Below are 24,494 nucleotides of genomic sequence, written 5' to 3'. Positions count from 1 at the left end.
TTTGGTATCGTATTCTTTTCGTTAATATCTTGGAAAGGAAGTGTTTCTGGATCTATGTTTATATGATCTTTTACCATTTTTAAATGGAGAAGAATACGTTGGTGTTTGGTTAGCTATTTCGGTTATATCCCGTATTAATGTATAAATTCTTCATATAAATGTTAACATTATTCTTTAAGCATCCTGTCTTTCTTCTATTTTTAAATTCACGATAATGGAAATTTACCTAACGTTGCTCACTGAGATAACGCATTGCCCAATACCATCGGGGACACTTGTGCTTAGGTTTACGTAATACTTTGCACGTTTATCGATGTTTCTCTTGAACGACCATACTTTTTCAAATGGCTGTAATTTTATTTACTTTAAGTATTAATTTATCATAGTCGAAATTTTAATGAGCTGTGTAGTGATACGTTAATAATTCGAAAATACCGTAATATTATGTCTGAAAGAAAATTATAATATTTTACACTAAATTCCTTAATACATAGATACTTTACTAAGCCGGATGAAATTCGGCTCGTACACTATTCCATCCCCGATTATTTCCGTTGCCAGTATGGTACAATTATCACATACTATATACAATTTTTCCACCTGATACAAAATAAATTAGATGAAAAAATTAATACGGAATAAATAAGTGAATCGAATTGATTAAAATCAGAGATCTTTCGTTTACATGAATGCCGTAACAGTCTGGCGTGAAGGACATGTGTAAAATCATTTCGTCATTTGCTTTCAGTGAAAAGTATGCAGGAGAGATGGTAAAACAGGGTAATTCCAGAACATTCATACTCGTAATATCCTATCGAGAGAAGCATGAGAAGAATGTTTTTAACGAAGTCAAGAGGATATACATGGTGTCTCTGAAGTGATGATTGATTTTACTTTGATGTCCATGGTGAACCAGTCGGTTTCGCTCATTATGAAAAATCGACCCTCTCCACCAGCATTTTCGAATTTGATAGGAATATAAACCTCTTCTCCTACGAAACTTTTCTTGCAATCGAAAGTCGTGCTCACGAAACTGTCTTCTATAGTGCTCCAAGTGACAGCACTTTCAGTGGTAGTCGATATGGTAGACTGTCGATTAAATTTATAATTACACTTAGAAATACTGTTTCTTTGCTATAATCTGGACTGAATATATCTGGACGGCGAAGGACACTCCCCCTCCCTACTATTTCGTTTGGTTACTCATTCATACTACATATCTCTGTTCTCTTGGTTCTTACCTTGTGAAGATCAAAAAAAGAAAAAGAAAATTTTACAAAAAAAGATTATAATCCAATGTTTGTGGAATTTATTACATTCTAAGGAAACAAATTGCAGGAAAAAGCGAATAGGTAATAGAAAGAAGAAGAGTCGAGAAGATGAAGTAATTTTCAGTATAGTAAGAATTTCTAGGCATAAGAAATCTGCAGATGCCAGCTATAATAGGCCACACTTGTCATTATTAATCAGAGAGTAAAATACGTTTATACTGTGGAATGACGTCACCACGTCCGCGTTCGAAGACTGTTCCAACAACTTCATGTCTGCATTTGAACGCTTACAAGTTATCTTTTCTAACATACATGTTCCTTAAAAGAAGAAAAAACATTCAATAATACTTTTCACCATTTTTTTTTTTTTGTTTCTAATTAAATTTTAATTAATATAAAATAATTTTTAAAATAATAATTGTACATTTATTTAAATAATTTTTAAAATAATAATTGTACATTTATTAAAAAAATTTTCTTTCCTTCTGGAGTATGTATTAGGATCGCTCTAATCTACTTACAACATGGCAGTGTTGTTATCTCAGTTTCTGAAAATTGGACGTTTACAAAGTTGTGGTATGGAACCGTTCGGTTATTCTTTTATCACTTCATTACCAAACAAAATCGGAGGGTCTTTGTAACCGTGCAACCGAATGATTAATGACCTTCCGTGCTGCACGTTCAATACCAGCATCTCTTCTGGCTCATCGATGTCGTCGCAACGGAACAGAATGATCAATTGCAGTTGCATCCCCGGTGGAACGATGCTTCTGTTCTCTATCACTGGGTTCACTATAACACGGAACTTCGAACGGTACGGCCTTGGCTCTATTTGAAATCTTGCTGGGGCATTGCTCACGTTTTGCAACGTGACTACTTTCTGTCAGGCAGCAATGTTTTTATTTTATTTTTATTTCATGGAACGAATTTATCAAGATACAACACACTCAAGATCGTGGTAACACATTTTGTTCATAATAGGAGCATAATCATGGATAAACGAGGAAACAGTTCACCAGCTTTATTATGCCAGATGACGCAAAAATCTATGCTGCACCCTTTCAAGTGAGCTTCTTAGAATTCTCCCAATGTTGATTACGAAACGATGGAATCGATCGGTGGATATACTCACCTTGTATACCTTCTTCAGCTCAAAGTTACGAAATTGCACGTAATTTGTGTCCACTACCAGTATCCTCTGTAGCGGATCTATCTTTATTATGCTTCTCTTCACCTGACCTCTTATCCATGGTCTTGCCTTGAAGCATCCACTGATTCACGAGATTCACATTCGTAATTACGGCTGTGAAATTGTTTTTGTACAAGTACCTGTCGATACGAATTTTTGGAAGGGACGTCACGTTCGATAATTCTGGTTTTAAGGTTGGTCTTCTTCTTGGTCTCAATCTTGAAGATTCTACTAATTTCTTGTATTCATCCCAAATTCTCACTTTTGGTAGTTCTATCAATTCACTGGGATGCGTATCTGCAGAGGGAGGTTTTAATGGCTTGTTCGTTTTTAGATGTTTCTTCAAGTTATGTACAGTAGTTGGAACGGATACAGTGAAGTCGTAAAAATGATATCTCATATCAATAGAAATCTGAGAATTAACAGCCCTGAAGAGAAGAATGCCTCACGAAGTATGTCTTAGCTTCGGTTTAGTTGTCACTAGATCAATCAGTGTGTCGCTACTTATGGCTTCAGTTTATGACCTCACTATATCGGTTCCCTCAACTATACCTAAGTGAGCTTCCTGTTCTTCATAATCAGTATCTGTGGGTTTTATTCTCTCCTCGGATTTCGACTCGTCTTGAACGATATCTGTGCAGTATTTCAACGTTTTTATATCTGCTGGACAGGCATTTCGTAGTTTATCTTTGTAATTCTACAAAAACTATAGTTGTTACTATTCCGTGTTGTTACGTATTATGTAAGAGTTATGGAAGTACTAACGCAGACTAAGTAGGTGGATGTGCGTTGTAGTATCACATTCTTTTGAGCAGATTGAACGAGAATGTTTGATATTTTCCAATTATAGTTTTTCTGTCGTGTCGCGTCTTGAGGGCTGCTTCTTCGAACAGATTTTGCATTCTCGTGTCCCTCGTTGTTTTTCGCGTAAAAATCTCTTGTAGGATTCATCATTTTGAATGTAATATTTTAAACGAAACCTTCGTTAAAAATAACAAACGAAGACGCGATATTTAATTGCTTCTTAATACACAAGGTGACCGATAAATATATGGTAGAGGAATACAGAAAGGAAGGAAGAGAACATGTGGATTAATTTTAAGACTATGATTTATTTGGAAACAATTTTTTTTATATAAAGGTTTAGAGAATGAAGTTCTATGTACAAAAGGATTACGTTAGTAAAATACTAGGATTTTATATTCCTGGCCGTACATCGTGCAAAATAGTTTCTTCTTATATACCGAGATATAATTAATAATCGTTCTCGTCACGTGCAGTTCTTTTCTCTTTATTTTATTGCGAGTCTCAGACTGCCTATAATTAAACGCTTGAATCTAGTTCAACCCTATCATTATATTTATCAAAACGTTCGACGAAAAAAACACTGGAGGCTTTCGTCGCACGTTAATCGCACGATACAATCACAATAAGGTACACTTATTATTTATATTTATAATCATAATCAGTTATTCGTGAATACAAACAATTCGTGTTTGACAATTTCATTTTAAGTCCCATATACATATAACATGTATAATCGTTTCAACACGCAATAATTCTCCATTTTGTCATCATTATCATTCTTTTCTCGTTACTTTACGTATATGACATTATAGATTACGCTTTGTACAATCTAATAATACAAACAATATTATCGTGAATAACGATAAGAGTCCATCATTTTGCACAAGGTTGATTGAAATCTAACTTGTAAAAAAAAAAAAAAAACCATTGTTTGATAGAAGCATATTAGCGCGAAAAGCGTTTCTCGACGAGCAACGGTGAAAGTTTTGATAAATTTGAAATTTGTTCGTCACATTGATAACGTGTGTTCAATAATATCGTGTAACCTGAAAAGGAATGGGCTTGACTGAATAATGAGACGCGCTGTAGATGTTCCATTAAACATTGTATTTTTTGTTTGTCTGTTTTTTTTCTTTAATCTTTCCTTTCTCTGTTAAAGCCTTATAGATTTAAAAATTATGTGTTCCTTTTTTTTTGTTTTATTTTTATAAGAGTGCACTTATTCGTTACCTATCAAAGAGTTAAGCATACACAGTCCATGAAACGCCAAAGAAAAAAAAAAAAAAGAAATACGTTCCTTTATTTTTTTTTTTTTTCATTGCGATCGATCGTGTTAGTTAATTTACAATGTACGAATTTATGAAATCCATACCGAACGTCCATCGGTGTGATACGATTTGTAACTAGGAATAATCGAAAAAGAAAAGAACCTCTCTCTATTCCGATCATCATTCACGTAGATCTTGTACGATGAAAGATATAACACGGAGTCAAACTAGGTTCAAGCTGTTTTTCTTCACATAGAAATTAGCCCCGATAAGAGTAATTCAATTTTAGTAATTTCATTTTCTTTCTCCCTATAATATTTACAATTCACGAAACGCCGATCTGTTTCTTTCACAACTATCGGTATGTTCTTCGCGACTCCCACTCTATAACTTGACTGAACATGTATGTATGTATGTATGTATGTATGTATGTATGTATGTATGTATGTATGTATGTATGTGTGTGCGCGCGCGCGCGCGCGAGTGTGTGTGTATGTATGTATGTATGTCGAGCCATGTGAGCTTGGACTTTGTATGCGGAGGAAGAAAGGTCTTTATTAAAAGCCTATTATTGTGTGTGGAAAATATAAAACCCCAGATTATACTTCACTATCCTACAAATACAATGCTTAGCTCAAACGCATAAACGGTGTGTCGTTTTCTTTTCTCGATAGAAGATGTAATATGTTATTATTTCCCTTCACGTTCGCGTTCGCGTTCATTTCTGTCCACTTGTGTTTATAAATTAAATGAATTAAAAGATTAAAATTTCTGTCGGATTATTTCCGTTATTACAGTGAAACATAAATTTCTAAAACAAGAGTAGTAGTCATTTTATCTATTAATCTAAATTCTAGATTTCTGTATTTACGATTTTTGTTTTCATATTTTGTTTGTTTTTTTACAATACACCAGCCGTGTGTGCGTGCGTGTGTGTTTGTGTGTATGTATGCGCGTGTATACATGTGTACGTGTATTTCTTTCATTCCATTTTCACATTGTATTTGCTTTAACTGGAGAAACTGGTGAATAATTTATCATCCATTGCAATTGTACGAAGTGAACGTTCTTACATATATACAACCCACGATCACCCTTAAGCGTACAACTTCACGTTGTAAAATTGTGTAGTTCGATGCATGATCGTTTTTTGTTTCTTTTTATCCTTTCCGCGTGATATCAACGTTTAAGTGTCTCTTCACTTGCCAAGTCCGAGCGCAGCGTATTGTTCCTCCGTCACTTCGGTCATCATCAGGTTTCCGTCAGGTAAGAGTAGGACAACTCTTCTAGTACCACCTAATATAGCAACATAAGACCATGAAAATCTAAGTATCCAATAACAAGAACCACTATTTATGTACTTGTCATGTATTACTATTTTTTCTTTCATTTTTATATATGAATGTTTAATTAATTCATTAATTGTTACTTATGAAATAAATTACCAAAAATTCAGTACATTACCTGGAGTAGGTTCTTCTGCTTGTACAACTTGAGCTACAACTTGTCCATGACCATCGGCGTCTTCCTGTCCTTCGGTCACATCTGTTGTGTTCGTATTGTCCATAATGGACATTACCATTGGATTTTCAGTAGGTTCAGCTCCACCTTCCTTCACGTAGAACTGCGAGGCCAAGTTCACTTGATCAGGTATCAGCTGAGCAACTGCTTCCGCTACAGCATGGTCCAACGTTAACACGGATCCCTCGTCTCCTTGTTGCTCCGTGGTAACGTACACGCATTGTTGTTCGCCGTCAGCGTCTCGCGTTACCAATAACGTCTGGCCATCCTCAGCTTGACCTGCCACTTGGTAAACTACACCGTCCTCACCCGTGATTGTCACCAAATTCGACGTGTCCTCAGCTACTTTCCTCTCCTCCGGTATTTTCTCCTCAGCCTTGACTCCGTCGGTAGAAGTAATTGCTATTGTGCTAGTAGAGGTAACTGTTGCTGTTGTCAGTCCTGCTGCGATAGAAGAGTCACTTGCAGGTGTTGCTTCTGTTAATGATGTTGTCGTTGTTGTGGATGGTGTGGCCACGGCAGGAGCTGTGTCATCTAAGCAAGGAAGGTCTGGAGCAGGAACGGAGACGTTCGTCAGGTTGATCTGCGCTGGCTCACTGGTCTGGACGATTGTACCTGTTGTTCCACCGGGGCTCATTTCGACTCTCATTATTCCACCACCCTCTGTAAGAGAATCAAGGGAAGGTAGAACCAGTTCTGTGGTGGTACTTGAAGCATTGACGTCTATACTCTCGGATGTAGTTGTAGTCGTTTTGACAGTAGACAACGGTGTACCGGTAGTTTCAGGCTCAGGTTCCTGCTCGGCTGGTTGTTCCACAGGTTCACCATCCGGTCCGATGATACGTCCTGTCAATGGACACAATGTGAACGGCCTGGGTGGACTGTCCGGTTCCGTGGTGGCGATAGTATCAGCCTCAGAAGGAGGAAGTTCCGGTTCACCTTCGCTGCTACTTTCTTCAGAGCCAACTTCATGGAACTCCATGTGAAGACCATCACCATCCGCCAATTTACTCTCTTTTGGTTTGTTACCCGGGGCGGATGCTGATGGTGTATCAGCCAATTTCCCTCTGCCTCGTCCAACGGTAGCACGAGCACCTGCTAGGAGGCCACGGCCACCTGGTTTAATGATACCCGCTGCTTCTTGAGCTTTCCTTTTTGCCATTAATAACTTTTGCTGCGGAGATAATAATGACTGTGGCTTACCAACTGCTGTTTTCGGTGATTGTTTAGCCTGTTGCACTGGACTAGTTCCAGACTTTACCACTTGCTTCGGCTGTGAACTAAGCACCGTAAACTTCGGTCTAATCTGAGTAACATTTCCAGGACTCACCGAGTTACTTTGCGTAGTTACAGCCGTTGTACGTTTTTGTAGCACCTGACGTGTTTGCTGGGACTGAACTTGTCTTGGGGCTGGCGCCCTAACAGGTGTGCGGATTGTTGATCCGATTCCGAGTACGCTAGTTGGTGTTGTCGCACGCAGTGGAGGTCTCGGTAACAAAGGACGACCGTCCGCACTGCGTTGGCCTGTAACAGGTCCAGGACGTATTCCTGTACTTATTCTTGGCTGCAAAGTTATAGGAGCCGGCACCGCGGTCACGACATGTATCTGCGGTAACTGTGTCGGATCTGGTTTCGGCTGGATCTTTATAGGCTCTGTTTTCTGTGTACCTCCTGCTTTACTCGTAACAGGCTTAGAAACTACTTTCATCTGGGTTACTACTTGACTTCCATCCATTTTAGAAACCACCTTTACCGGCGTTACAGAATTTGACTGCGATGCAGATATTACTTGCTTCCTCACTACGTTAGTATTATCTCGATTTTGAACCATCAAAACACCTTGTGTGGTTGGCGAACCTTTTACGGCCAATTTCCCGCTAGGGGATGAATCCAACTTGATGATGCCATCTTTCCGTGACATTACGTACACGCCGGACGTTAAATTTGGCATTTGCTTCGGGTCAACTTTAACGACTCCTTTGGCGTTCGCGACTAAAACCGGTGGTTGGTTAGATTTTGCTCCTTCGGGAGATTGAAGTCCCAATGAAGTTGCAAGATCTGTAGACGAACCACTTGCTCTGTTAGAGCCATTCGATTGAGCATTGGCACGATTAAATGCGCGTTGAATCACATCGCTTCGACCCAACAATCTTTCCTCCTCGGACTCTCCAGTCCAATCTTCGTCACTACCTGTGTCGCCTTTCGCTCGTTTCGCAGCGCTGCTACCTCCGTCTTCGGAATCGCTCTCAGAATAATCCATCCTCCTCTTCCCTAATACTAAACGAATTTTCCAAACTTAATATTTTTGTCACAATTATTATTAATATATGCTATATTCTAAATATACACGTACGGTCATTATCTTCATCTTTCATCGAACCACACCATTGCTTCACTTGATCCATCGCTTTTGATTTACTTGAGCGCATGGGTCGCCTACATAGAGTTTATCATTTAATATATTGCATTTATCAAATAGAAGAGATATGCGAGCAAGTTTATAAAACTGTAGGCAAAACACAATTGCCTTACCCTACTTGAGCTGCAGTACTTGGTCCAGGTTTTGCTTCTGTTTTTATAACTGTTTTATGAGCAGGGTGACCTCGTCCTGCTGCTTTTGCGTTACCCTGCTGCTGAGCTGCTTTTAATTCTTTTTGTTTAGCTAGGTTTCTTTCAAATTCTTCTAATAAGTGTTTACATGTGGCTACATGCTCAGCAGGCTCCCATGTATTATGTTCGCTGTAATTGTTTGCATATTTTTATCTGATAATACTTGTACTGATAACTTGTTTAACGTAACATGTCATTTGTTTGTCTATAAAGTTATACTTGGATCATAAATTAAACTTACTGTCCATAACCTTCCCATTTCAGTAGGTATTCTGAACATCTCTTTTTGGGATTAAATCGTTTTGCTAATATTTTTTCTACGGTATATTCTTCATCGCTGGAATCTCTATCATCGTCACCAGCTTTACTAGATTTACCCTATAATAACAAATAAATTACAAATTTTTGTATAAATTGAAAAACTGATGAAATGTGATGAAGCTAACCTTGGGTTTTATCGACGGTTTTAACTTTGGCTTTTCTTTCTTTTCTACTTCGTCAAAAGATTCATTACTTTTTTGATTCTTTGCTTCTGATTTACTATCCCTTTTACTATCGGCATCTTCTGGCTGTCCGTTCCTAATAACTTTACGGACAACTACTGGTTTGCCTATAAATCACAGAATAACTCCAAAATACTGTTCACTTAAATTTTTATAAAATTATTATTTTTAAAAAATCCACCTTCTGCATTAGTGCTTATTTGATTTTGCCTTGGTACATCCTGCATTTTTGCATTACTGATTTTTGTAAAAGTTTGAATAGTTTTCCCAGCAGCAATCCAGGAATCTCTTATGTGCGTATCCATTTTGCACCATTTTTGATATAGTTTCCATGAATTTGTTGAATCCCTATCTGAACCTTCCTGGTGAATTTGTGAATCTTTCCATAAAAGGAAAGCCCACACTTGTGCTTTTTGTTCGTTCTATAAAAAGTTGAAACAAAATAGTGACAGTGTTGTATCAGCATTGGTGCTCATTATTATTATTGTGTATGTAAGGTGCTTCATAAATATTATACTAACATTACTATTTTCACGAAAATGTGAAACTTGAGTACAAGCGCCTTCTTTTGTACGATGCTCTTGAAACTCTTCAATAAAATGAAAAACTGAATGGCACTGTCCACACACAAGAACATCTAACCTTCCCATCTCTTCTTGTGCAGCTAACAAAACATAATAAAGTTTATTATTTAAAATTTTGAAACCAATTCAATCACTTATAATAATATACATTATGAATAAAGTACATAAAATAAATTTATCAACAATGTTCCCCTTACATTTGTAGAAATTGGTCAGTATGTCAGGTCCTTCATTTTTATGTACCAATAACTACTACTGACATTTTAGTAATACAAATTATTTATTATGAAACTGTTCAAAAGAATACATGTATACAAGTTTCAAATTTTAATAATAGCTTTTATCATATAACAAATTATCTGTATCTTTAATTTTATAACATGATTAACATTATCAAATACATATAATTGTACTAATCAGCAGAATTTTCCTCTTGAACTTTAAAGTTTTTCACATATTTCAGTACTCATAAGCGTATTATTATAAGAATGAAATGAAGAATAGTTGATAGTTTATGCAACAACTATCTAGTAAGAGTAATTAATTATAAACATTACCTTTAATAGCAGTAGGATTACTACTGATGGCCGAAGGGCCATCGCCTCCCTCCATTTTGTTCAATAAAGTTTTTGAGTCTCTATCCACTATGTTTCTTTCTAAAACATAAAATATTCTTTTACTTTTTATGATAGTATACTTTGTATATGTTATACTGAATGTACACAATGAAGCAAGTAACTAATGATAGTGCACTGATGATAAATCAACTCTATTGTTTAATACTTATTTGTAATTACAAATTTTAACTTCACTGTGCAATTACACGTTTAAGCATGTTTAACCTCAACACAAGCAAATCAAAATTTGAATTAAAAAATCCATATTTTAGGTTGATTAATTAATTGGAACATAGAGGAAAATTATAAAAAGAACAATTAATTGTAACCACGCAATCTAACGCACAATGTTCACTCTTTATGCAATAAATGTTCGTAACACATTTCATTAGCATTATTTACGCAATGTATCAATGAACATTATTCGATCAATTTTTTTAATCAAATATGCAATAAATTGATAAAAAAATTAAATTTTCTTTAATAAACAATCTGAAAACGTTATAATATTGCTCTTTCGTTATATTGCAATGAAAAGAAAAAAAACTGCAACATTCGGAGTTCGAAGTTTCGCGGGCGTCAGAAAAATTTACACGCAACATGCCGGTGGAAATCGAACTGCGAATATTTTTTAACAAGACACCACTGCCGTTGTTACGGTGATTCAAAGGTTCACTATATACATACACCGCTACCACTGATAATTTTGTAAACCGTCTGCGATTCCAAGCGTTATCATAGGGCGTATTTTGCGAAACCTTTTATTTAAACTAAACGAATTCCCGCATAAATGGTAAGACGTCGAGACACACAGCATGGAGTCATTGTAAACGCGGCCAGTGGCGTAAGTTACCAACGAATAAAACTCACAGATAATTCGATCTTGAAATAGTAGCCGGCTCACCGTGAAAGATCGTTACCGATAAAAGCGACTATTCTAACTGCAGATAACACGGGCGTTTAGAATTTACAGAAACATTTAGAAACGATGCCATTGCCGCCGCCGCCACCGCCACAAACTCGTCCTCTGTCTATCACGAGCAAGCCGATGCTCGTCAAGATGGCTCTCGTCACGAAAACTCTCCTCGACTATTCACTTCCTGTCTACCCATGAATATTTTTCGAACACACTTGTCCGTTACCGATTTCAATGCGATCTACCCTCAAACCAATGATATCGACTTACGCCCGCTAAACCGTGGAAAAATCAGATTTCCTTGATCTGGATAATTGCTGTTGCCGCACGAAATGGGATGAAAACAGTGATCGCGTCTGACGATGGTGGCGCCATGGCGCCTGTCCGCCACGGTAACAGCTTACCTTTTGGCGGGAAAATATTGTTCATTAATTTAGATTTATCCTCTTTTATTGATGACACTATTTCTGTTGAACTTCGTCTTACACTTGTAATATTATATTCGAGATGAATCGTCGAAATAAAATAGCAAATGACTTTCAAAAAGATGTTACAATTGCAAATGTTCGTTACTGGTTTTAAATATGCCGCTTTTCCTCATCAATTTCATCCATGTTCCGGCATAAGATCGCGTATAGAAAAGGCAAGTTTATGTTAATTGATGTCAAGACGATTTCGTAAATAGTCATTGGTTATTACGCGCAGATTTATAAATTGTGTATGATGAATAGTTGTTTAATTTAATTATTGCTATTCCTAGAGCTACTTACGCTTTGTCTTTATGTCCTATACATTCTTCCTAATTTATGAGGAAAAATTTAGAATAAATAAATTCTTGTATCGACCGGGCACCGTGTGGAGATTTTACATTCGGTGCATGAATATTTGTATGCGAAGTTGTTATATTTTTATGAAATTTCCTTTTTTAATTAGAACTTTGAACTGTTAAAGCTTTTAAAGTATTAAGAAACATTATTGTTTTCAATCATAACGATGGTCCGTTATTTTTAATGTCACCAATAATATAAACAACATTAACCTAATTTTCACACAATATTGAATAACATTGTATAAAGTAAGCATTATTTCGAATCTATTCATGAGAAAATTGGAATATAACTTTTCAATTATACAAACTGAATATTTAATTGTAATATTTATTTCAGAAATTAAAAAATGGCTGATGAAGAAGAAGAAAAGGAATACAGATGGGAAACTGGTTATGAAAAGACATGGTATTAGGACTTTTTAAATTAATTCAACTGATTTTCACCATAGAATTATTTTATATAAATAATTTTTTTAAAGGGAAGCAATCAAGGAAGATGATCATGGATTATTGGAAGCATCAGTTGCAGATATCATTCACAATGCTAAGAGAAAGCGTCAGATGGAAAAAAAGGTTGGTGCCAGATTAGGAATGATGAGGCATGTTTACATAATTCTTGATGCTTCTGAATCAATGTCTATTCAAGATTTGAAACCAACTCGTTTTTTGTGTTCTTTAAAGGTATTAATTTGTACATAGTATAATAATGTATGTGTTATTATGTCTTACTTCTAAATGTAACTTAATTTAAGCTTTTAGAAGACTTTATTGAAGAATTTTTTTACCAAAATCCTATAAGTCAGTTAGGTGTAATTATTACAAGGAATAAAAGAGCAGAAAAAATTAGTGAATTAGCTGGAAATTCTAAGAAACATGTTAAGGTAAATATTTGTGAAATACTCTTAAGAGTTTTGTTTTGTCTTAAGAGTACTATTTCTAGGAAGTACAAAATATGCAACAAATAGCACCAGCAGGTGAACCTTCATTACAAAACTCTATAGAGTTAGCTTTAAAATCATTACGTCTTCTACCATCACATGCTAGCAAAGAAATACTCATAATTATAGGAGCACTTACAACCTGTGATCCAGGAGATATTAATGAAACTATACAGGTTTGTATTATAACACACAGTATGTAGCTTAATAGATGTCAGAATATTAGAATTAGTTTTGGTTTTAGAATCTCAAGTCTGATTGTGTAAGGTGCAATGTGATAGGATTGGCTGCAGAATTATTTATTTGTAAAAGAATGGCAACAGCAACTGGTGGAGAGCATGGTGTTGTACTGGATGACAAGCATTTCAAAGAACAGTTGAATATGCACATAGATCCACCACCAGCTGCTACTAGATTAGATGCTGCTCTTGTAAAAATGGGTTTTCCTCATCATGCATTACATTCTTCTACGAATGATTCAGCTATGGCAGTCTGCATGTGGTAAATAATTCTTTAATTACCTGTTTATATGTGGATGTTCTTAAAAAAAAAATTCTGCATACTTTCTACTTGTTTTACAGCCATGCAGAAAGTTCGGACGAGTCTGTTAAACTTATTAGTACAGGATATCTTTGTCCTCAGTGTTTGAGCAAACATTGTGAACTGCCTGTAGAGTGTAGAGCATGTGGACTAACTTTGGTGTCTGCTCCACATTTAGCTCGGTCCTATCACTATTTATTCCCTGTTGAACCTTTCGATGAAGTTGGATATAGTGGAACTCCTTCAACCTGTTATGGTTGTCAGAAAACTTTGTCACAAAAAGATAAAAAGGTATGCTTGGCAAATACGATTTACCAAGAAAAACATGTGAATTTAATTTACAAAATGTAAATTGGGACTGAAATGATTTTCAGGTGTACATTTGTAATAAATGTAGTCAAACATTTTGTTTAGACTGTGAAATATTTATTCATGAGTCTTTACATACATGTCCAGGCTGTGCTACAAATCCGGAGACATATCAAAGAACTGCAGAGAGACCTTAATTTATTTGATGTATGTAAAATAAAAATAATAATTTTAATTATTTCGAATTAAATATTTTACTTATAGAAAGTATTTCCTCTTATCACAGAGGAGTGGATCAGTAAAAAGACAATAATAACAATAATGGGTGTTCATCTGTCTTTTCCTTTACAGTAACTATTACCTATTGAATATACATTTAATATTTCAAGGACATTATTAAGTACCTTGTAATAATACTGGCCTACCCTATTGTCTTATGAAGAGATTTTGTATTTCGACGGTATAGTTGCAACGTACAGAAGTATGCTTAGACAAAAGGAAAACAAGAGAATATGAGTTGTTTGTGTACATTTGAATGATACACAGGCTTCTTTCCCCCAAGTAAGGAAGCCGAACTTTTTTGAGTGGTAACGCGGCCGCTTTAAAATCATGGTGGGAGGTGATTGAAGTTTATTAGCTAGCGGACAGGTGGAAGCGAGCATCGTGATATTAGAGCACATTATTAGTTTGCGATCGTCCTCCGGTGCGATCGGTTCCACTGTGTCTCTCTACTTCTGATTCAATTACGTATGTCCATCCTGTCTGGACAAAGTGACTTTATATGTGAGACATTTTCCACACACCTGGTTTCCTTTCTAACACGCATCTTCGCAGTCAGGTAAGGAAACTTTTATTCGCGCCGGACGTATTTTCCTGAACAATGAGCAACAAGTGTTTGACATTAATTTCCATTCTCAATTAACTTCGTAATGTGTACAAATATTTGTATGAACAAAGAATATGTTATGTACGTTTTAAAAGTACAGTTTTACTGTGTTTATAATTATTTAGATATAGGATATTTTGATGATAATGCATGTGTCCATTGTTATCTACTTTTTCAAATACACCTTCTAAAAACCGTCGTTAATTTCATTTTTTTTTTTTTTTAATATTCTTCGTTCTTTTGTTTAACTCTTCATAACGGTCATTTTACCTGTACAGAAGTGTGCAGGGGCACCCGTGTGCGCGTGGTGGGTCCGTTGTACAGTTTGTACACATATACAGCGGTGAATGAGAAGGTGTCAGTAAATGTAGAAATAGAAGGTTGTTACCGGCTTTTGCAATGTTTCTTCATAGTAGAATTTAATCAGTCTGAAATTGGCTCATATACGGGAAAAGTTATATAGTACATATTTAATGTTTCTTTTTCTATAGTGCTTTGTGGTAAAATCATTTAAATTGCTAATTTATAACTTGTAACGAAGGTAATTACTGTTTAGCAACGCATTTGTTCGTAAATGTCAATGTCACTAGGAAATGTATGGTTTGTAAAACAATTGGAGGTCGTAAATACATTATTAAATTAATTACACTAACAGATATTGATGTTGCGTCTTGATTTATGCTTCATTGTTAATTTGCGAAATATTTACATCATAAATGATGTCAGTAAAAAATAATTTTTTTTTTTGACACGAATCAGTTGGTGAATAAATGAATAATTTCATTGTTTTCTGTGACTTATTGTATTAAAGTGATTGATTTAATTTGATCAGTCGCTTCATTTGTGTAAAATGATCGAGGCAATTTAGATAACAAGTGGCGCATCGTTAATAAATATAGCACATAAATCATACCAAATTTAAAGATGACAAAGTATTGATTATTCCATATCATAACTCAAAAAGTTTAAAGAATTAAAATGTTATTAGGATTATTTAAACCGAAGGGTGTTCACTTTCCATCTAATTTAATTAAATAAATTATGCGATTTTATATATCGTAGTATTTTATTTTTAACCGCAATCTTTTAGATGTAATTAAGGCTAAAGATAAAATGTATCATATATATGTCGATTCTCATCATTCGATCTTCATTATTTAATCGAATGATAAATCGATAATCGAATAACTTGTTTTCCGGTGGGGATGTTATTGAGTTATCTTATTGGCCCGTCAAATTTAACGTTTAACGAGACTAGCAAATGTGTAGAGTGTACGTTTTTGCTTAGAAATGCATTTCCTTTAGAAAACAAAGACGAATAAAGAAAATTCTTCGTGAAGAATATATTCCGTGCGACGCGTTCAAGTTTACCATATGATTTCCTTTTTCATTACAATTGTACCGTACGGACATTGAAAGAATTCCTTTCTCTTTCATTAGTGCTTTCAAGCCGCATAGCACTAAACTGGTTGCGTGCATAACATTCGATACCCGGTTAAGGATACATATGTACGTATCTGAAAAAAGAAGTCTTACCAGAGATTAGTCTTGCGAAATATCTCCGTGAGGTTATATGTAAGTTTTCCTCGTGGCTATGTAATAATATTTCGTGTTTCATGGAAAAAGTCGATTTATTTCTGTGCCTGTTCATCCATAATACGTTTCGCAAGCCGTGAAATTACGGCCTGTCTCTATTTCACCGTTTCAAATTTACAGTCAGTTCTTTGTTTTTATGCTTCGTTTTTATCGCCCTGAAATAGCTTCGTACATTACGACGCTCACAAAAGAGAAAATATCCTTGTTACAGCTGTTAGCTGTGAATAGTATTGTTATTTAATTTTTGCTATGTTTCAAGGATCGTCGAGTACATCAATCGATATATGCATCATATGTTATATTAAATACATAGCGTGCATACATATATTACAAATACAACGAATTTCTTAGACAAAGGGTACCTGGAAAAATTGTTGATTAATTGATGTCATGATGTCTACAGTTGTACGTATACTAATCGTTCCAGTTGTTGGTTAAATATTACATTTTTATCGCGCGTTTGTTTAAATACAGCCTTCAACGGCTGGCGTTATGTTTGTACACGAAATACTTTAACAGGGCATTCTACTACAAAAACACGTTGACGCTTCGATCGTAGGGAGAGACTAAACATAATCGAATCTCGTTAATACGGATATCCGTTTATTTCTCTTTCAAATTACCATCGAATTTCGAATCGATATATCGCGCGGTTGCATCTTATTCCTTTTGCGATTGAAAAATTAACGGAACTCGATAATCCGGATTCGATCCGGTTCGATCTGGATTAACGAGATCTCGAGAGTAAATAATTATCCTTGTATACTTTTCGCAACAAAGGACAATCTTTACATTCGAAACCCGTTAATCTCAACTGCCCCCTCCCCCTCTCCCCTTCACGTTCACGTTTTCTTTTCAAAATTCACAAGATTTCACCGCGTGTGCCTTTTCTCCGTGATACGAGATGACATCATTACACATGAATCCCACGACGATTCGTACATTTCTATTGACTCGTTCCACTTTCCTCCGAACATGGTCCGGATCGCCTCACTTTTATCGATGATCTTCGGCTCGCGATCAAGACATACGCGGGACATCCTCATGGCCTTACGCGGTGTCAGACGTCGGTTGGTCTGATTGGTGAAATTGGTAAATGGCCCGCGTATACGAATTGTAAATAAAGACATTACGGCTGTGGTTCGTTCGAGGGGAATCGCGCAATGGGGACACGGTTCCACGATGCCTCGCCTTAATTGGCCCATAACCTTGTCACGTTGACCAACGCCACCAGCACACACGTTTTCCTTTGGTTCCCCTTCACGGCAATGTCACCCAAGATCCGAAAATCCTATTTCATTCTCTTGTTACCAAATTCGCAAGTCAAGCTGGCTTAGTTAATGCGGATCTCAATCGAGTAATCCTCGATATTAAGTACATAGGGTAGCGCGTGTGGAAGTATGGTGTTCAAGATTCGAAGAATACATGTAGGAGCTTAGCGAGCGGGAGATAAAACAAATCGTGACACATTGAAGTGTCAATTGAAACTCTCAATTGACTCGCTAAACACAAAAACAACATTCAAATGTTATCTGCAGCATTTATTATACGATATTAAGGATTAATCATAAGCCTGTAGGTAATTACAAAGATTTTTTACTTAAATAAGATAACTGTTCGTTCGGACTGCATTTCTACAAATACGAAGTAGATTACAGGCTAAAAAACCTCGCAATATTAACTTACATATAGTTCTTTATTTAGCACATTCTTGATTCTATATTTCGAACGATACTATCACGTGTAATCGCCATATTTCCAAATAACAAGAGAACGTCGAAGTTCAAGAAGTTCTCGAGAAGGTTGATCTGAAGAATTTACAGTTTCAAAGAATACCTTGATAAAAAAAGCAGCAAAGAGTAAAACTATCTATTCCTAGCATTTTTTCTATAATGATAATTATGCTCCTATCGTTACTGAGAAGTGTCGGAAATCTAAGGATAATCCACTTGTAAATCATCGTGTTCCCGTACGTGTCATCGTACGTGTTACGGATATATCGTGTAATTACCGTGGTGACCGGGGAATCCTAATGCCATCACTAGAAATGGAGAATGAACTTTTGTCATTGAGACGCGTTCCACGTACAGTCGTAAATACGTAACTCTTTTTTTTTTTTTTCTTTTAAATTACTGATCATGATCGTCGCTTAAAGAGATCAAGGTGATTCGTGAGCACGTAAATGATCAGGGAGGAGCCTTGAGAATTCTTGTGTAAATAAGGTAAAGGAAAACACGTATTATATATATGTAAATTGTCTGTCCACGCGTTTCCATTGTTGGAAATGGGATTTCCATGGTTTTAACGAGCCTGCGATTAAACTTGAGATCCTTGACACTTCGCTTCTCGTTGTCTGGAAGCGTAATCGAAGAACAACGTTTGTGACGCGACACGCTCGAAATTATGCTAATCGACCGATTTGTATGTTATTTTTGTCTCGTGATTCAGTGGCGCGTTTTACGTAATTTCTTGCGAAAATTAACCTTGTTCGTCGCGGTTCGTTATGCTCCCGTGAACGCCGCCCTGTGACTATGTTCACGCAGGAGGATCTCCCGATGTGATTTCGTTGCGCGGTCAGTCGCAGAAACGTGGTTACGCAATGAATGTTTGTAATACCGTGTCCGACAGCGTAGCGCATAAATCACATGCAATTCTCTCGCAATGTTTGTGCTTTCGATACTTTCTTGCGATAGAGCAGCGTGGAATATCTAAACAAGCTTGCTTGTTAGTGTTGACATGAATTGACGGGTGTACGGAGATGGTTACTTGTCCAGTAACCTTAAGAAATTTTAAGAAATCCTGCTGGTCTTTCTAATGTATTACAGTCGTAGAAAGAAAAATCCGATTCGCCGTTTCAGAGTTATATATCTGGTTATTATAAAATTTCCACGATATCCGTTGGAATGTTTTAGAAATTCTTAGATTCTAGACTTGTGAATGTAAAATGGTATAGTAATTAGAAAAATACACGAACATCCACTGACAATGTTTTTTACGTTTCGAAAGAATTCGTTGATACCATTATTGTAATAGATACAAGAAAACCACTGCGTTATTCCACCCTTTTGTTTATGTTGATTTTATCTCGTGTATCTCTCTTGTCTTTACTACATTGCAATAGTGGTTTCAATCGCTACAAACACCTCGATCCGAAGTTGAACGCTTCTAGATTCTGGCAAATGTATGTACATACATATGTATTTTTTTTGTATAAGACTAGTCGCGTAGTTTAATAAGCTCAGTCTGGTCTCAAGTGGTTCGTTTCGCAATCTGCGGAACAATCGTCGCAACCTTCTGTTCTTACACGATTTAAGTGACATCGCAATCAGTGTCTCTCGTTTATGTATATGCACGTAGTACAGAAATGAAATGATATTTTTGTTCAAAATACTCGTGTTAACGTCTGCCGGTATCGTAATGGTATAAAAAGGAAGGAAAACAATTGAAAATTGTTTTGAACCCAAAAACATGGGTTCAATAAGTGATAGCTGCGTGGCTTCCGTATCTCGAAATGTTAATCCAGTTACCGTAGCATAATCAGCAATTGGTTTTATCGGATTTCATTTTCACATAACAATACTGCATTATCATCGAACATAATTGTTTGTTTTACGCTATATTGTCATCATCATCGGTTACCATTTCGTACGAAATTCTTTTCGTTTCAAGTATTTCGAGAAAAGTAAGATTAACGTAAAATCAAACATAATCGAAAATCGATTCCTCACGATGTCACGAGTTTGCTTGAACGATTCAGAATTATCCTTATTATATAATTATGATTTTTTTTAAATGAAAAACACAGTACATAGTTATGTGGTGGAGAATGTCCTTGAAAGCTACTGAGAAGAGGGAAAACCTGCGGGTACATAACAGTTATAAAAAATATTTTTGTATTATGTTCCTTCTTACGATAAAAATAGCGGTTAAAAATTCGAAGAGCAGAAATTAGAAACGAAATTTTTTTTCAGGCAAGGAACAAACGATCGGAATTGAGTGAGGGGGGCTCGGCGAAATGGCGAGCCAACTATGGAAGGCGCTGACCCGAAGACGGATCGAAGAGAATCAGGAGAGCAAAGGCGAGCTTGCTCGTGTTTTAGGCTTGTTTGATCTCACGGCACTCGGCGTTGGTTCGACCCTCGGTCTCGGCGTTTATGTCCTCGCTGGCAGCATCGCCAAAGACACAGCCGGCCCAGCTGTCTGCATCTCCTTCCTGATTGCTGCGATAGCTTCCGCATTTGCTGGTAAATTAAGGATAATATTCACGCCAGCTGTCCGGATATGAACAATTTGTCCTTATCAAAAGATATTTCAGGAGACAGCTATGATTTCGCGTTAATAATTGAAGGGTGCAGAGGAAGAACCAAAAAACGTTGCAGAAGAAAAACAATCAATTTTGAAACACTAAAAATTAGATACTTTTGCCCTTGTGAAAATATTATTTTAAACGTTGGTTTAACGCTTGCTATTTTGTGAAATTACATTGTACCGAGTGTTCGGTTACTGTACAACTACGAAAGGAAGGGGGTGATTCTACGTAAAAAAAATTAATTGAAAATAGAGAATAAAATTTTTTCATAAGAAGCTTAGTTTTTGAAAAAGGGTGAAATTTGAAGATTCTACTTTTATATTGATAAACAGCGGTTATGTGATATTTCGCAAAGAAATACTCTATGCAGAAGATTTCTATTGATTTACGTGTATTTTGAAAAAATGATTATTTGTATGTGTAGGAATGTGTTACGCAGAATTCGCCTCGAGAGTCCCCAAGGCAGGATCGGCATACGTTTATAGCTACGTGACAGTGGGAGAATTCGTTGCCTTTATCATAGGGTGGAATTTAATGTTGGAGTATATAATAGGTGTGCAAATAAAGCCTTCTTTCTGCTCACTTTGTACGTCTACAGAAGTTGGTCTTAAAGGATTATTTATTATTTTTAAGAGAAACATTAACATTATCAACGCGTATTAAACTGTTCTTTTATTTGTAACAAAATAAAAGGAAAATAAGATATTTGTTAAAATAGAAATATTGGCAGAATTACACGAGTCATTTTATATCCGTTTTATTGCTAAAAGATAAGTTAAATACTGTTACTTAAAGTAAGAATTATTTTCTGATAAGGTACAGCAAGCGTCGCCCGAGGACTTAGCAATTACTTGGACGCATTAATAGGAAACGTGATAAGCAAGACATTGTACGCTGCGATGCCTATCCGCGTCCTATTTTTATCAGAGTACCCAGACTTCTTCGCATTTGGTGTAGTACTACTTCTTATAATCCTGTTGAGCATAGGAGTAAAGGAATCTTCGATGTTGAATAATATATTCACCGTAGTGAATTTGACTACCATTTTAATCATTATAGTGGCAGGATCCATCAAAGGTACCGGGTGTTCGATAGTTATCTTTTTATTTTTAAAATTGAGTAAAAATTTTTTTAAATTTTCTAAAAATAAAGTACAGTGGAAACTGTTTCTTCTTCTTATTCATTCAATTACTTTTTATCTATCAGCTGATCCAGCAAATTGGAGAATATCAGCAGAGCAAATACCAGAATCAGTGACACATGCAGGATCAGGAGGATTCATGCCTTTTGGTATAAACGGAGTGATGGCGGGGGCGGCAAGATGTTTTTACGGTTTCGTTGGATTCGACGCTGTGGCAACCACCGGTGAAGAAGCTAAGAATCCTCAACGCAATATACCCATAGCCATTGTTGTTTCCTTAGTTATAATCTTAATGGCTTATTTTAGTATCTCTACCGTGCTAACTATGATGTGGCCTTACTACGATCAAGTACACTTACATATTTCAACGTTTTCTCACTTATCGCGTAGTTAAAAGCACTAATAGTAGACGTGTTATCTGTGTAGAATGCGGATGCACCATTTCCATATGTCTTCGAACAAATTGGATGGCCTACCATTAAATGGATTGTTAACATTGGTGCAGCATTTGCATTATGTACAAGTATGCTCGGTGCTATGTTCCCCTTACCACGGATACTGTACGCCATGGGTAGCGATGGAGTAATTTTTAAACGACTTGCAAGTATACATCCGAAAACGATGACGCCTATCTTTGGAACAGTGGTCTCTGGTTTACTCACAGGAATTATGACACTGCTTTTTAATCTTCAACAATTAATTGAAATGATGTCCATAGGGACATTATTAGCGTACACGATAGTGGCAATATCTGTATTAATATTAAGGTAAGAATGTAACTAACATTCAGTAACAACAGTAATGTAACATTCAGGTATATTTAATTGTTAAACATATTGAATACAAGATATTTATTATGTTGTGTTGTTTAGGTATCAAGGGAAGGAATATACATCGAATATGCAGTCTGTAACAACAATGAGTGGTTATGAATTAACACCACTCAAAATCTTAAAACAAATACTCAATTTGCAAAATCAAAAAGAAATAACTGAGATGTCTAACAAAGTTGCAAATTATAGTATTGCAATTTTGTGTAAATATTAGCTAAAATTAATTTACAAATTTTAACAGCACCAACAAAATTGCTTTTATACATCTGTTATTATTATTACAGGTATTGTTACGTTCGTTATTGCGCTTTTCGTTAATTATGTGGGTGCCGGAGCATTTGGCAACAATGTAATAGAATCTGTGATACTAATCCTACTTGTAAACATATTATTATTAAATATAATTGTTATCGCAAGGCAACCTGTCCAAAAGATTGATCTAGCATTTAAGGTGGATATCAGAAAAATTAAATTTAAAAAATTAGAGAAACCAGATATTTAATGTCACGTGTAATCATCTCTGTTATTTACAGGTGCCATTAGTGCCATTTCTTCCATGTTGCAGTATTTTCATAAACTTATATTTGATGTTGCAACTAGATGGTTTTACCTGGATCAGATTTTCTGTTTGGATGCTCATAGGTACATATAAAATATTAATAGTGTTTAAAAGAAGAAAACAAAACATTACAGATCTCATATTTGTATTTTACATAGGTTTCGCAATTTATTTCCTTTACGGGATATCTCATAGTGAACAAGGGAAAAGAGATAAAGTGGAAGCTGAAATGATAAAACGAAAGTATGCAGATCAAGTTAGAATCGTAACGAAATTCTAAAAATGATCTTACAAAATGTGATATTTTCGGTATTAACTTGTAAAACCTCTGCTCAGAAAAAGGAATCAGGTGTTACAACATATGACCACAATTTTAAAATGCAAATAATACATCCATGGCAAATCATTGCGTGATATTTACAAAATATAAAGCATTAGGAAAAGGATATTAACTTTTTACTGTATTGAATATTTTTTATATTGTTATTACAAAGCAAAATAGTTCTTATCATGAAATTTTGAAATACCAATATATATTAGGCGTTTTAAATATGAGGACATATACAGGCATAAGCTGTTGCACATTATAAGGTCAATGCATTAAATATTCTACACGTACACATAATATAATTCCATCAAGAAAATCTGACCTATTGTGTAGTCATATATAAGATTATGTAAAAACTTTTGTTCCTTTTTATATTTATATATTATAATGTGCCGATATAATGTACATATTACATAAAAAATTTTACCATGTTTATTACTTGTTTAAGTGCTGGTTGCGCTGATGAAATACAATTGTTTTATATTAATTATTGTGCATTTATTTAAAGAATACTTTGGAACTGTTTTGGTTCATAGAATACCATCACAAAATATACAGATACAGATATGTTTAACCAAAAATTTCAGCAATATCGTTTTACAAACATTGTCGAATTGTTATTTTAAAGAAATCAAATTTATTGACGATATAATTTAAATAAATGTCAGAAGTTATAATACATATCAATGAAATGTACATTAGCATAGACAATTACATGTACAATTGTTGCTTAATTGCAGAGCTTAATATTAACAATTCACAGAAAACAGGGTTTAACATTCACGAAAAAACAGATTTATACTTTTCGCAATATTCAAATATTAAAGATTCGTATATTTCAAAAAAATTTGCGGTATATAACTAGTAGTTTTGGAATTTTTCTCACTTTTTAAAACCAATTTGCACATGTAATAAACGCTAACGTAAAATTGTTGCGTTA

At 35.4% G+C, this 24,494-nt stretch overlaps 3 protein-coding genes across 9 annotated transcripts; 2 read left to right on the top strand and 1 right to left on the bottom strand.

Moving 5' to 3' along the window:
- Nucleotides 1–5,458: 5,458 nt before the first annotated feature.
- LOC108574236 (flocculation protein FLO11) lies at nt 5,459–11,626 on the bottom strand. 5 transcript variants are annotated; one of them, XM_017936780.1, is made up of 11 exons: nt 11,241–11,277; nt 10,311–10,409; nt 9,691–9,833; nt 9,351–9,591; nt 9,113–9,276; nt 8,908–9,044; nt 8,589–8,795; nt 8,410–8,492; nt 6,831–8,333; nt 6,000–6,719; nt 5,459–5,831 (listed from the first exon to the last, which is right to left on the bottom strand). In XM_017936780.1, exons 2-11 carry the CDS (start codon nt 10,363–10,365, stop codon nt 5,734–5,736), a joined length of 3,351 nt encoding a protein of 1,116 aa, XP_017792269.1. In that variant the 5' UTR covers nt 10,366–10,409; nt 11,241–11,277; the 3' UTR covers nt 5,459–5,733. The 5 variants fall into 5 exon arrangements, with proteins under 5 accessions (XP_017792269.1, XP_017792268.1, XP_017792270.1 ...); XM_017936779.1 differs by having other exon boundaries at nt 6,000–7,172; nt 7,260–8,333; XM_017936781.1 differs by lacking the exon at nt 11,241–11,277 and adding an exon at nt 11,557–11,626 and having other exon boundaries at nt 6,000–8,333.
- Nucleotides 11,627–12,462: 836 nt separating this feature from the next.
- On the top strand, nt 12,463–14,099 carry LOC108574216 (general transcription factor IIH subunit 2). Its single transcript, XM_017936751.1, has 7 exons — nt 12,463–12,521; nt 12,595–12,796; nt 12,868–12,996; nt 13,056–13,229; nt 13,298–13,554; nt 13,635–13,884; nt 13,968–14,099. Exons 1-7 carry the CDS (start codon nt 12,463–12,465, stop codon nt 14,097–14,099), a joined length of 1,203 nt encoding a protein of 400 aa, XP_017792240.1.
- A 501-nt stretch (nt 14,100–14,600) lies between these two features.
- LOC108574225 (cationic amino acid transporter 3) lies at nt 14,601–23,870 on the top strand. Of its 3 annotated transcripts, none has more exons than XM_017936762.1 (10): nt 14,601–14,740; nt 20,356–20,628; nt 21,118–21,246; nt 21,516–21,770; nt 21,900–22,183; nt 22,261–22,601; nt 22,707–22,870; nt 22,952–23,118; nt 23,201–23,309; nt 23,385–23,870. In XM_017936762.1, the coding sequence occupies exons 2-10, from the start codon at nt 20,400–20,402 to the stop codon at nt 23,504–23,506; spliced, it is 1,800 nt and encodes a 599-aa protein (XP_017792251.1). In that variant the 5' UTR covers nt 14,601–14,740; nt 20,356–20,399; the 3' UTR covers nt 23,507–23,870. The 3 variants fall into 3 exon arrangements, with proteins under 3 accessions (XP_017792251.1, XP_017792249.1, XP_017792250.1); XM_017936760.1 differs by having other exon boundaries at nt 21,118–21,279; nt 21,510–21,770; XM_017936761.1 differs by having other exon boundaries at nt 21,510–21,770; nt 23,385–23,506.
- Nucleotides 23,871–24,494: the final 624 nt, after the last annotated feature.

This window comes from Habropoda laboriosa, unplaced genomic scaffold (genome assembly GCF_001263275.1).
Source record: "Habropoda laboriosa isolate 0110345459 unplaced genomic scaffold, ASM126327v1 scaffold176, whole genome shotgun sequence".
Lineage (NCBI taxonomy): Eukaryota > Metazoa > Arthropoda > Insecta > Hymenoptera > Apidae > Habropoda > Habropoda laboriosa.
This window is presented reverse-complemented; position numbering and strand designations above follow the sequence as displayed.

What these genes read in the sequence shown, in the direction of transcription:
- LOC108574236 (XM_017936781.1), bottom strand. Translation starts at nt 10,365, where the DNA reads ATGGAGGGAGGCGATGGCCCTTCGGCCATCAGTAGTAATCCTACTGCT. An exon ending in ATTTTCGTGAAAATAGTAAT is followed by an intron (nt 9,592 to 9,690) that starts GTTAGTATAATA and finishes AACTTTTTATAG; the next exon opens with AACGAACAAAAAGCACAAGT. An exon ending in AGTACTGCAGCTCAAGTAGG is followed by an intron (nt 8,493 to 8,588) that starts GTAAGGCAATTG and finishes AACTCTATGTAG; the next exon opens with GCGACCCATGCGCTCAAGTA.
- LOC108574216 (XM_017936751.1), top strand. Translation starts at nt 12,463, where the DNA reads ATGGCTGATGAAGAAGAAGAAAAGGAATACAGATGGGAAACTGGTTAT. An exon ending in ATTCTAAGAAACATGTTAAG is followed by an intron (nt 12,997 to 13,055) that starts GTAAATATTTGT and finishes TACTATTTCTAG; the next exon opens with GAAGTACAAAATATGCAACA. An exon ending in GCTATGGCAGTCTGCATGTG is followed by an intron (nt 13,555 to 13,634) that starts GTAAATAATTCT and finishes CTTGTTTTACAG; the next exon opens with CCATGCAGAAAGTTCGGACG.
- LOC108574225 (XM_017936760.1), top strand. Translation starts at nt 20,400, where the DNA reads ATGGCGAGCCAACTATGGAAGGCGCTGACCCGAAGACGGATCGAAGAG. An exon ending in AGTGGCAGGATCCATCAAAG is followed by an intron (nt 21,771 to 21,899) that starts GTACCGGGTGTT and finishes TTTATCTATCAG; the next exon opens with CTGATCCAGCAAATTGGAGA. An exon ending in TGTGGCCTTACTACGATCAA is followed by an intron (nt 22,184 to 22,260) that starts GTACACTTACAT and finishes TTATCTGTGTAG; the next exon opens with AATGCGGATGCACCATTTCC.